The sequence below is a fragment of the Tachysurus fulvidraco genome, chromosome 4 (assembly GCF_022655615.1).
Source record: "Tachysurus fulvidraco isolate hzauxx_2018 chromosome 4, HZAU_PFXX_2.0, whole genome shotgun sequence".
In the NCBI taxonomy this organism is placed as follows: Eukaryota; Metazoa; Chordata; class Actinopteri; order Siluriformes; family Bagridae; genus Tachysurus; species Tachysurus fulvidraco.
In genome coordinates this window covers 14105935-14119773 of record NC_062521.1, presented here as the reverse complement: position 1 = coordinate 14119773, position 13839 = coordinate 14105935, and the positions used below count along the sequence as shown (strand labels likewise).

Genomic DNA, 13839 nt, shown 5'->3' with positions numbered 1-13839 from the left:
ATGCAATCTTTTCAGGGGTCATTATTAGAGTAAGCACAACGTTACACCTGAGCCTTTATGTTTCATAGGGAAAGGAAATTAAACCAAAGAGGAAATGGCAAAAGCCAATTCACAAAATCAAAGCCTGATGTGAACATAAAAGATGAAGGTAAGTCATCTAGGTAAGGCATTCTCATGCACAGACATCTGGTTTAGTCTTTATTCGAATAAGGATAGCATTGATGGCAAGTCTTTAGCCAGGAATCTGATTCCTTCATTACTTTGCCCTTAATGTCAAGTCTTTCTATTTCAAGCAGAGAGGTTCTCCTTTTATGTGATGACTTTTACCATGTATTTTTGCCCTTTCCATGTAGATTCTGAGGTCCAAAAAAACTGTGAGCTTTTGAGAAAATCAAGACCCAGATGAAAAATTATCTTAAAATTTAAATGACTTTATTAATGAGAAGCTTTGTTTAGGTTCACAACAATCATTTGATCTGAAAATGACAGTTTATGAAGTGGCCACAATGATGGTCATGGTGGTGAAATACAGAAGTTTTTTCATAATGACTTTAAGGTTGGAAAGATTCTATCACTTCCTACCAATATAAAATTTCATCGGAGGCTGTTCGTTTACCAGAAATTAGTGGCTGATGCAAAGCAGATGGGCTTCTGTTTCAGTGCAGTTTCACAGAGATGTACAAATGTGTGCCTCTAATGGTGCTTAATAACATACAGACTTTAACAGACCTCTTTTGCAGTGTATAAAGAGCCCCCTGGAAATGTCAGGGCATTTTTGCAATGCTTTAAAGGTTGTTGTTCACCTATGAAGCGGGACCTGTTTTTGGAGGGACCCAGAAACATCCTTTACCACCAGAACTTTTGAGCCCAAAATTAGACTTGGATTCCAAAAGGTGATACTTCTGAAATGAGCTACTACAATTCCAACTACCAGGGCTGCTGTGCCCAGTGACAAAAATACTCCAGAGGGAGATTTTTTTTTTCTACTTTCAGACTCAAAATAAAGTGTTGTTTTTGGCAGTCAGCCCAGATCTTTTAGCATAAGAACGGGCTTCCTCGGAGCAGACAGCAGAGTGTATTCTGATGCCCACAGGAAGTCTGCTGCAAGCAAGGGGCCTGTTCGAACCATGCCAGCACACGATGCTTTGCGGGAAACTGAAACTAGGGTCTACACAAAATAAACTCACCAGGCTTTGTATTGCTCTGCTTAGTGGGACATTTTGCTATGGGGTGGATTGTGTTGCATCTGTTTCAAGTTTAAATGTATTTCAGAAGCAAACAATTTAATTATATCAAAACAAATACATAGTATATTTTTTGATTCACATTGGATGTCCAGCTAGTTTTAGCTGATTTGCATATTGTAAACTAACAGGATGGTCTACAGCATAATATGGTCTATACTGTTTTTTTTTTTTGGTTTTTTTTTCTGTTAAACACTGAACTGTATGTCTAGAATATGTATGGATATACAATTTATAATCATTTTGTAATCATTATTTACTCCATTGAGCAACTGAAACTTTCTCTCCAAACCATAATGCCTTACCACCTATCTGCTTTTGGCATTTAATTTACACTACAGTTATTGCATTGCTTAAAATTCTCACAATTGTAATGGTGTCTGTATCTGTAGGAATAAACTGTATTTGTAACAGCTCACCTACTATTTACATTATACGGCCCAAAATTTTGTAGATGGCTGACCATCACACCAATATGTGCATGCTGAACTTCCAACCATATATTTAGACCTCCCTTTGGTATTATAATTAAATAAATTCTTCTGGGAAAGCGTTCAAATAGATGTTTTAGAATGGCAGCTTCACTCAGGATTTACAGAGGCAGACACTAGAGCATTAGCGAGGTCAGGTACTGTACTGCTGTTGGGTGAGGAGACTTCTGACACAGTCAGGGTTACAAATTTACAAAGGCAACTTTGTCAAACCATATATTTATGGTTGCTTCTTGCTTTGTGCACAGGAGAACTGTCATACTGGAACAGATCAGGACTTCTTAGCTCTAATGAAGGGAATCCATGTAACTGCCAACTTTGTAGATACAGGTTAGGAAGGCCAATATACGGGTTTGATGGTCATATGTCTACAGAGGTTTGGTAAATATAGCGCATCATAGCATCCATTCTAACATCCATCCATCCATATCTTCCTTTGTCATTAACACACCACCAAATATTTAATATAATAAAGCACAATTTAGACTTTTGTCTTTGATACTGTATCTGCTTGTGTTAGCGAATACTCATGGTTTAAAAAAACAACACGTAGATTTGCACACTAAATTATCATCTAACCATGGCATGTTTTTCCAAGACAATGTATGCATTGTCATGAATCCACCTCCAAATAAGGTGGAAAATTTCCAACACTTAGCATGCCATTCTGTTTGTTTATCCAGAACATTAACTGCACTTTTCCAGACAACTTTCTTTTGCTAAAAGCTGTCCAAGTGTAATTACATATCAGGCTCAGTGGCGCAGGGCTAATAACCCCACTTTATGTGCCACACATTCTCTATCATGCATTTTTTTTTTGTAAAAGCATAACTAGTCACACATATGGCCACACGCAGAGGGCCATCCATGCATTTCCTCTCATTATTATTCAAGAAACATGCCTGGAATGAAATAAGATAAAACCAGATGTATATATTCAAGACCAAGGCATGAGACAACATGATTTAGATTCTGGTCAGAATGAACAGTTCAGAAGGCCTTTGACAAGCACCAAATTCATATGGAGTACTGATATGTTGTGTAACCACTATTAAAATACACAAAATGAAATGCATTTGGTCAAATAAACACAGCTCTATGTTCAAACTGTACAAATCCTTTTCAGTCTCATATGGAATAAATTATGTTTATATGTGCAGGCCAAATCCTGCCAAACTGTTTGTTCCAAAATGAGCATTAAGAGATGGCTGTCAGATTCCTCTGAATAAAATAATATTTTTAAGACGTCATTGTTTTTTAGGACCATGGGCAAAAACGGGGGATTTCAGAAGCAGATCCTTGGTCAATACAAGATTCAATGTGAAAAGCAGATGGCTAACCACATAGTGTTCTCCTTCATTTCCAACTCACGCGCTCTTTCCCTGTCTGTCTTTCTCTTCCTCTCACACCGTCAGTGCTCTCTAGCCACCCGTTTTTTTGTCTACTACAGACATTCCTGTAACTACGCTCTTTCCTCATACGTTCTCTGGCCCTCTTGTGAGACTGCGTGTCTGCTGGGCACAGTTAGTAGACAACAACTATCACCCCAGTAAAAGCGTTCCCTGGCAGCTGAGCTGTAAGCTAATCACATGCCAGGAAAGGAAATCTGCCACTGCCTCTTCCTGTCAGCAGGCATGACAAGTTGAACTTCGGGGCGCTTAAACGGCCGGAGCCACTGACCTCTATGCCTGACCTCATCATTGAGTTTAAAGCTGTCTCTCATTTACAAGGGTGAAGCGGCCTTGCCTCTTCAGGGTATCTAAGGGGTATTTTTAAATTTGGATTAAATGGCTTTGCTGGACTGGCTTAATTTGGCTATGTGTCCCATGTGCTCTCGCAGGTGCTCTCTCATTCTTTCCCACCCTCTCTTTCTCTTTTCCGAATCTCTATCACTCCAACTTGCTCACACACACAGTCATTCTTTGATCCAGTACAGTCTACATTGGTCTGTCATCAGGGAGAATGCTGGGCGTTCTCTGAGTGCTCCTCATGCCAGGTGCTTGACGTCCACCACTGTGCTTGACGTGAAAGTCCTGACACAAGAGGGCACTCTAATGAGACAGTATGGAACCTCTGCAAACAAACAGTTCGAATGACTTTACACACTTGCCAGCATTCATGATTTACTTGTCCTCACTGCTAATGACATTAATCAGGGTACAGGATAGTTCAGCAGGTCTGATCACCTGTGATTTAATCTTCAATACATAATGTTGCTGGTTCTTAAAAAGCACTAAAATATGTTTTGTTTGCTTTTAAACACCAAGACAGAGAGCTTTACCATTTTTTGCTGTAGTTAATTAATTAATACTTGAAATTATTTCCTTGATCTTAGCTCTTTAACAGACATCCATTCACTGTAAAGAAGAAATGCAGTTACATGTATAACTCTTTCTGTGAAGTAGCTAGCCTATTTTTGGTCTGTTGCTGGAATAGATAACATTAAGGTTATCGCTAATTATTTACTGTATTGCTAATTATCCAATACGTTTTCAGCTATTGTGTCCCCTTTTGTGCCATTTTGTTTTACATCTCTTGCTGCAATTATCAATTAAACAGTGATTTACATTTCACATTCGGTAAAAAGCTAGCTAGCTAATTTTACCAAGCTAGAACCTAGCTAAGTGTATGATAGCTAGTTTACATGCTGATCTCTCACACCCACCTATCATGTTTGTTTTGCTGTATTACTTAAATCTTAGTTTCACTCTTCACTACGAGTCACAGCACTAATAATGTGTTGTGTTGTGTGCTTTGCTGTTGCTATTGCTGGTGTGTAGAAGCTGTTATGACAAATATGCCATGCTTAGAGACACCACAGTCCAGCTCTGGTTTCAAACACACTAGACATGGCCTCCCCTCGGACCCTAACCGCATAAACTGTCAAAGCTCACTTCCGGCAGCTCGAGTGGTGTGGCTTTAGAGGCCTTTATTCACTGGCTTTTCCTGCCATGCTCACTTGCTTTTCTCCTTATGGCTAATCCACAGCAGATGACCTCTACAGACACGAGACTCTGCCCTATTCTTTCCATGTGCCAAACAAGCAAGCACAATCCACTGGATCTCCAACCACACAGACTCTTTAAACCAATGTCTGCCTATAGTCACAAAGCAGTTTAGTATGAGCGTTATAGTGGTGTGTGGTGTTTGAAGGTGATGGTACAGCAGCCTCTTTCTTCTCCTTTTCCTGAAGCAATGTCCAAGAAAATGCCACTCAGCTCTTCAGCAAACAATATATGGATTCAAGAGAGCTCCTGAGGCTGAGACCTGGACTCAATCTAACAGTCATGAAAGTTTTCCTGTTCTCTGAAACGGCTGTTGGCTAATGTTCTATGGGGAAAGCTCTCACTAACCAAAGAATATACAGTACCATGTTTTCACCTACAATATTTGTTCTCACCTTTGTTATAAATACTTACTATTGAACCATATGTTGATTTAAACACAGTACTAACACTAGCCTTTACTAAATAATAGACAACAAACACAGTTAGCCACACATTAATATTTCCACATCAATAAATCATTATTTTTATGTATAGCACAAATGTATGTGTTTCAATGCACTCGTGTAACAGTGATTCAAATACAACTCATGTCACTATAAGGCACTTAGCAACACTAACACTATCAACACTGTCACAGTACTCATCTGCAAGACTGAGGATACAGAATGGTGTAGAAGTAGAAGAAGGGTTTATTCCAGAAAGCAGGATTTGATTAATAGCATAAGTCTTAAGTCACAAAAACCTGGAATTTTCCATTTAAGGTAAAAGGAGTACACAGATTTGAGATCAGTTACACAGACAACATATGGCCTGAAGGTAAACTGGTACATGGAGCTTTAGCAAAGTTAAGCTGACTTCATTTCTATTATATAAATTGAAAATCTTCAATCAGTGCCATAAATGCATTGTAATTTAACTGAATATCATATACAGATCAACTAATGGTAACATTTTGCCATCATAAAGGTTAAAAACTCTCTGAAGTGAAAAAAGTGAAACTCTTCCTGGAATAAACTGTAGGAAAGTGACGGTCTGAATGACATTTTCTTGGATATTACTTAAGTATAAGAAAAAGAAGGTAGGAACTACTGTCCCCAAAGCTCTAAACACCACATTCTCATAATCAGCCATTATACCTAATAATAAATATTCATCCTTAGGTCAGGTTTCATGAGCCTGATTGGAGACAATGATTAAGTTTGGGGAACCACTGCTATTTTGTGAATGTTTCTCGACTGTAATTTAAACTTTACTTTAACATCATATTCATGCAAAGAATTTTTCTGTTAACAAAGGACAGTTAATATTACATAGGCAATAACTCTGAATCTTTTCCTTCTAAATACACTGTGACTGGATGCCAAGGACACTCAACTCAACTTACAGCAATCTAACTTCATCAAATGAATTTGTGGGGAATTTTCTGTACAAACTCAGAATAAACACAGTTTGACTAAAAAAGTGTGGGAGATGCCCAATTAATGGGAATAAGCAATAATTAAGAAATTAAATGTGCATAAATATTTATTCTTGTATTATATTTAAGCACATTTATATGAAATTAAATTTATATAAATGTGCTTAAATATTTATTCTTGTATTATATTTATTGTGCAAGGGCTTAACTCCTGTTAAATATGTTATGGGAAGCTTGATTTAAGGATATAAATAAAATTTTAAGTGTTGATAGATGATACCCTTGTTTAGTTGTCTACAAAACAGAAGTCTGTCTTTTGTATGTAAGTACGTGTGCTTTTCAGGAGTGGTGTCTGAGGGCCGCAGATGGGGGCCACTACCGCGTGTCCCTTAGCACTGAAAATAAACAAAGGAATGGAAGCAATCTGAGTACGGCCTGAGGGAATGATCGACAGGAGGCAGCTGGAGGAAGGAGAGCACTACATATACATATTCATATTGTATTCACACACATACAGTAAACATACTCATGAGTATGCTTACTTGTAACATAGACTATTTGAATCCTGTCTAACAAAACTATCCTTACAATATTCTACACAAAGTATTTATGCACAAAAATCTCACTTTAAAATTAACGCATGGACATACTCACAATCAGTTTACAAAACAATACAACTGTGGTCATCGTGAGACCAGGATGTCCCTTACATCAAAGTCATAAAGTACAAACATGTTCAAACACAGACACCATCTGGGCCCTCAGCTCTGTTAACACACTGATGGCTACTGCTGATGGGCAAATTAACACTCAGATGTGTGTTCTGTCTCACCTCTTTCTCTTTTTCTTTCTCACACACACAAGATAATGGCTTACACCTGGAGTCTGAAGTAAGGAAACAAATATCTGCAAGACTGACACTCTTGAAATTTATTAAGTGTCCTGTTTTTCAGAGAAAGTTAAGAAATCACAGATTCACTGCTAAGTATCAGTAACAAAACTATGGGCAAAAACTCCTTACTTGTATGGTCACATTGCTCCCTTAACATTGTAGTCACTGTCATATCACTAAACCACATTGTGTTCCCATGATTGTGTTTCTCAGGTTATATCCTAGGAGACATGACCCCACTGAGCCAGTGTGACTTATTACCCATCAGCTTTGGACTTTGACAGTTTGCTCTGCACTGGTATTCTGAGATGATGCCATCCTGTCACTCTGTTTTGCATCATAACCCAACATGACACAAGTGAAAGTCAATGACTGCCAACCGAGCCCAAAATATGACTGCACCTGTCACTATTAGAGATGCCAGATCAGAGGCACAAGTGCACTCCATTTAGTTTGGAGAAACAAGAAAGGACTTATTCTACACACACTTTTGAAATCTTTTAAATAACATAGAATCTAATTCACTAGTTGTCTAAAAATAGCTGTATTCAAATACACCTACAGGACCAGAATAGGAGTGGGATTTGTGAATGAAAGCCTCAAAAAGCCTCTGTGAAAGACGCAACCACAAAGCAAACATAAACAGTGGTAACCACTGCTTTCTTCAAAAGCCAGGTGTGTTATAGTCAGTATGGTTGGGTTCAAAAGCAAATGGTTAGACCTACCTGGTGGACACAGACAGGCGTGGGAGACATCCCGAGTCTCTCTGGTCTTTGGCAGACGAGATGCTAACTTCTGCAAAAGAACAAAGAAAGCTGCAGTTATACCAGGAATGGCCGTGCACGCTGATAATCAGGATCATCTCACACCCATTTACAGGAGGATTGAGTAAAGTTAAGTTTGGCTTGAGTAGAATTTAACATACAACTTGAAAAGATAATCAACATATCCTTAGCTGGAACACTACATACATTTCTTTTCAATAGGAGATGGAGTTGGTGTCTATCTAGATTCTCTGAGTCTACTAACAAGCACAGCTACAAGCTCTAATACAGTGGTAGCTTCTACTGTAATACTTCATACCATTATTACTCTAACAATACTTTCAAACACATTTCTAATACATGGCTGCAACACTAGCTTGATATATTTGTTTCAAATATCAGTTTTACACTCACAGCAGTTACTTCTGACAATTAAATACAGGTTAATCTCTTAATCTATTTCTATTTTACTAAGATCAGGATTAGAATTTATAAATTACCCAACAAATTATTCTTTCTGTTCAATAAGGGAGATTGAGTACCTGCCTACCTTTTGCAAATCAAATAAGTTGTTACAATGACTATGATTAGAACACAGTACAATATGCCCATTAATATTTAGTTAATAGGTAAATTATTCTTAAAGTTATATCCATATTTTTTCCCAATTTACGATAAGCACAATTCATTCCATGGGTTTATTTGGTTGATACTGGCACACTCTCTACACAGCTGCAAAAGTCTTTACACAGACAAGTCTCAGGCACTACAAGCAATGCTTTATTTCAACAACACTGACACTGACTGGAGAACAGTTGAGTGTCTTGTAAATCAGAAATAGAGCTAATGAGCATTAATAAGAGATGAACAGAATAAGAAGCATTGGCACAACCTGGAATAGTCGTATTAAGTAAATTCTTGAGGAAATACAACTGAGACTTGGAAAATATTTCAAGTTTAAAAGCATGCATACTTTTCTCAAATTACTTTTTCCAAAGAAGTATTGTTCACTGATTTTTCTAAAGGTTTTTCTCTTTTAGAAATATGGAACAAAATCCCATATTTTCCAGACCATTTGTTTTTACTGGGCAAAACCTTGAACACCACAGTAATTTAAATCATTCACAAAGAACATGTTATTATTATTATTATTATTATTATTATTATTATTATTATTATTATTATTATTATTATTATTATTATTGCACCTTCCTCAGCTCGGTATCAGTATATTTTATGATTCAGTGCCTTGGTGATACCTGGTGTATGATGTGGTGTAAATAATGACATTATGGTAATCATAGTCAGCTGCTGTCAGAGTACTTTAGCAAAAGTTATAAAAATTAAATTGAATCTTTTTTTTATTCCAGCATCTGATTACTTCAATGTCTCCCAGACTTTGCAGCAAAGAAAAATCTCTCTCTTATTTTACTGTTACTAGTCAAATCTATTGATTTTCTTAGTTTGGAGTCTTGTGACTATTTCACATGTCTTCCTGAAGTTAAAGATAGATTAATGAAAATTGAAATGCAGGCATTATACATGAGGCAAAATTACCGCAACAGTTAAAAACTACAAGTTTAAACACAGATCCAAATTATAAGACACCTGCAAGCCACTGTAAATAACTAAGACATGTTTTTCAGCACTGACCCAGAACCTGGATTGAGCCCCAGCTCACTTTACTTTAGCACTGAGACGTTCCGGCTGCCTCTCTTGCAGTCTGCATTGCTTCACTGAGGCCTAGACTGTCCTTTGCAGTCCTGACAGCTTTACTAACTATGGGTTGAAATTCCAAAAGCAGGGTTCTGTCTTTCCAAAACACAACAGCACAGCACATACTTTACACACTGTTGGGTGAGTGACCATTAGGGGCCTGTGTGAGGAAAGTATAGCTGTGAGAGGCTGTATATCTCACTTTTCTACACCTCACTGTTTGGGACTCAACACTACACAAAATTTGGTGTGTGTGGCTAGTGCTGAAAGCGCTTAGAGATTCATAAAAATGTGAAATGGGATGCATAAAGGTTAACTGGTGGCCTGTGAGACAAGAATAAACTAATTTCAACTGACATTTTTCTTGCCACTGATCCAGGTTTAAATATAGATTTAAACTGAATAAATAATAATAATAATAAAAATAAGTAAAGGGTAACTAAAATGTGTATTTAAAACACAAAATACAAATCATCAAAATACAAATAAGGACGGTGGATGACTAGAAATTGCTGAAGTCATTGAAAAGGTAAGAATAAGAAAAGAAAAAAACAGTACATTATGAAATAGAAAAGCATGAAGGGTAGCTCGTTAAAAAAGTATGATCATACACATTAGGCAAAGGGCATTAAATGTCAAACTTTACAGCATTATTCTGACCTAAATCAATTTTTTCGCATTCTTTGGGATATCAAGACTTTCTCAAAATCAGAAAGAATGTTCATTAATGATTTCCCCCTGCATCCAGCAATATCAGCTTTGCAATGGACAATGTTGTGAGGCACAGAGCAGCAAAACATGTAGACCAGGTGCTCAGTGAAAGTGAACGTTGCATCAACAGAAAGAAAAAAAAGAGAAAGGCCATCTGGACAGGGAGAAGAGGTGGCTAGTGACGCTCTAGAGATCCTCGTGTGTCTCGTTAAAGACCTCTTAAAAGTATTTTTTGTTAAGTGAATGATTTTACAAGCTCCAAACAGGTTGCTCCTGTAATTTAATAATGCATTTAGTCAAGAGATGGAACGTTTCATAAAATTAAATGGTTCAGAATGCAACTGACCTTTCAACTAGACATAATAATGTCATACATGATTTTCTGTCACGTAGCCTACAATTTGATCTAGATGAAGGCATTAAAGCTTAGCACACCAACAATATGAATACAACATACTTGCAAGATATGTTTGCAGTAACCTGACTGTGTCCTCATGCATAAAAAGTTCCATATCCTGATTTCTGATACCCTGACTCACCTCTTCCAGCATCTGATCCAGGCGATTTAAGAGCACTGGTTCCACCTGCTCAAGAAACATCCAGGCTGAGTGCTGCTGGGGCTCTCTGTGCTTCTCCAAGCTGTTTACCCTGGCCTGTAGCTCCGAGGTGCGCAAATAAAACAGCACAGACACTCCGAGAGAGAGGAGGCAGAGCGCGACGCACACCGCCACCGCACCACACACCTCCGTGCGCCTCGGCCAGGCGCCACTTTTACACGGATGCTCGGCGCAAGTCCTTTCTCCAGGTGAATCGCGAGAAACTTTGGTGTCTTGTTCCATTTTAGTCTAACCTGCCTTTTCCTTCAACAAGCTTATAATCTACTCATCAGAGGACACAATAACCGACAAACAGCGCGTGGTTTGAAAGTAAATACTAACCACAACTTTAGTCCAAGACCTAGTTAAATCAGTGTCGCGTTAAAAGGAGAAATGGGAATTATAAATGAGTTAAACGCATGTTTCCGGATGATGTGTACAGGTGGATCGGGAGGATCTATAGCGTTGTGCCGTGGGAATGAGTCGTGCCATCTGAGTGTGTCCTTCTGAGCTCCAGTGTCACAGCGCTGTGGTGATCTGTGGTGTGAAACTTGAGCCTCTTCCCTGCAATATGCTTTAGCTGCAGTCTATTCACTCCACACTGCACTTTAACTGCGCCTTTTCCCCTGCGCTCTCCGTTAAACTGCGCTCTCAAGAGCCCTGCGCCTCTCCTGTATGCGAAGCTCCTCCCCCCCCTTGCGTGCGTGCGTGCGTGCGTGCGTGCGTGCGTGCGTGCGTGTGTGTGTGTGTGTGTGTGTGTGTGTGTGTGTGTGTGTGTGTGTGTGTGTGTGTGTGTGTGTGTGTGTGTAAGTGATCGTTTCTCATCAGCTCAGGGCGGAACTGAAGCTTCAGTGGAGCCGCGCACTTCTCCGCAACCTCGCCGACAAGATATATTTAGGTTCCAGGAGCCCACGTGTATAAAATGACCCTTTTGATCTGTCCGGCGCAAATAAGCATGTGTATGTGCATGTGTATGTTTACAACAATTTGTATTTTAATTCCTTTAAATCTTTATCTTTTGATAATAAAATCGTCATCCTCAGTAGTAGTATTAGCCACAGAGTTATTAAATTAGACAAATTATTATAACCCTACACTAATTGATTGTCCTTTTTGCCCGTCGTGCTACAGTGTGGATTAATCTCTGTTAAAATGGAAGCATGTTGAAGTACTTTGAATTGATATTTGTCGCAAAAAATGATAACTGGCCGTGCAAATTTGTACAGGTATTAGTATCATCTAAAACCAAGAAGAGTTCAAGTTCAACGTTGGAAGACAAAAGAGCATTTGATTCCTTCACAGTCCATGTGAATTCGCATATACTATCTGGCAGATAATAATTTGAAAAATTCTGCACACTAAATGGCATCTTAATTCTGGCCACCAAAATAAGTTGCTTATGGGTGTATGTGTGTGCTATCCAAACCAACTAGCCTAAGCAACAGCTGACAGTGCTCAGACTATTTCATTCCAATAGTATACACTGATCAGCCACAACATTAAAACCACGGACAGGTGTAGTGAATAACATTTATTATCTTATTACAGAGGCACCTGTAAGGGATGGGATATATTTGGCAGCAAGTGAATAGTCAGCTCTTGAAGTTGATATGTTGGAAGCAGGAAAAATGGGCAAGTGTGAGGATCTGACTGACTTTGACAAGGACCAAATTGTAATGTCTAGATAACTGCATCACAGCATGCTGTGTATAGGAATGTGTAGCCACAGCCAGGCCTGAGTCCCTGTTCTGATGCTAGTTCACTGCCAGAAGTGCCTATAATGTAAAGGTTAGCATCAGAATTGGAGAGTGGAGCTTTTAAAGAAGCTCCATGATGCACTATATGTGATGTTCTGGGCAATGTTCTGCTGAGGAACCTTGAGTTCTGGCATTCATGTGGATGTTACTTTGACATATGTCATCTACCTAAATATTGTTGCAGATGAAACATACTTCTTCATGGTAACAGTATACTTTAATGTTTGGCCTTTTTCAGCAGGTTAATGCATCCTGCCACACTGTAATCATTGTTCAGGAATGGCCTGAGAAACAGTTTGAGATGTTGACTTGGTCTCAAATTCCCTGTATATATGTCTAATCAAGCATTTGATGTGATAGACCCACCTGAAAATTTGCAGGGCTTAAAGGATCTGCTGTAAACATCTTGTGGAATCCATGCCTCAACAATTGTTTTTGGACCTATGCAAAAAGGTGGACCTATGCAAGATTTCTGCTTCCACCCTGCATGTGTGGAATCCAGCACTGACTTTCCATTTTTGGTCCAAGGATATGCTTGGTAGGCCAATAAGCATCTCGAAAAGTGTCAGTATTGATTGAATGGGTGTTTCAGTGTATACAACTGTGAACAGCAATAGGTTAGCAACCCATACAATATGTCCCAGGGAGTACAATATATAATGAAAAAACTTTGAAAGATATTTAAACATATGTGTTTAAAACCATTTTTAAAGAAAAAAAATACATATAGAGTAAATGGATAATGTTGGGCTGTAAATGAACCAAAATGTCATGTTTGTTTCGTGACCAAATGAAGGTGGCTTGGACAAATATAAACCAGTTGCAATGTCCTTTTAAGGGCCAATCTAAATCAGGCCAATCTCTCAGTTAATGGTCATCCATACTCATTTCTTGGTGATCACTAGGGTATTATTTTATCCTAATTATGACATTCCCCCTGTGCAAATGAAACATCAAAGTCTTCTGGCAGATGCTGTAATAACCAATACCTTCCTGTCAACAGTTGTTTGGCCTGTGAGGACACAGTCACAGTTACACAAGCCCTACTCTTTTGGTTCCTGTTTTGCACTATTTCCATTAATCCTTTGATTAAAGGTCATGTCAGTAGTAATAAAAATAACATGGTTACTGTTTCTAGTAGCAACTAGGGCTACAATAAGGGATCAGATGAGCTCTGACTTACCAGAACCAGGATGACAATCTTAAGTAGTGGCTGCTCAAACTGCATTTACAAAACCACAAA

General features: G+C 38.4%; 1 protein-coding gene across 29 annotated transcripts in view; it reads right to left on the bottom strand.

The window, feature by feature from the left end:
* The window catches only part of col13a1 (collagen, type XIII, alpha 1), a 76179-nt gene extending 64665 nt beyond the window's left edge, over window positions 1–11514 (bottom strand). For 20 of the 29 annotated variants that reach the window (XM_047812479.1, XM_047812482.1, XM_047812481.1 and 17 more), the window contains exons 1-2: window positions 10783–11512; window positions 7778–7847 (exon numbers count right to left, since the gene is read on the bottom strand). In XM_047812479.1, the coding sequence (XP_047668435.1) occupies window positions 7778–7847; window positions 10783–11082 (370 nt within the window). In that variant the 5' untranslated portion in view covers window positions 11083–11512. Of the gene's footprint in view, window positions 1–7777; window positions 7848–10782 lie in introns of all 29 variants that reach the window. The other 9 variants (XM_047812486.1, XM_047812503.1, XM_047812504.1 and 6 more) reach the window with 3 other exon arrangements.
* Between the last annotated feature and the right edge of the window lie 2325 nt (window positions 11515–13839).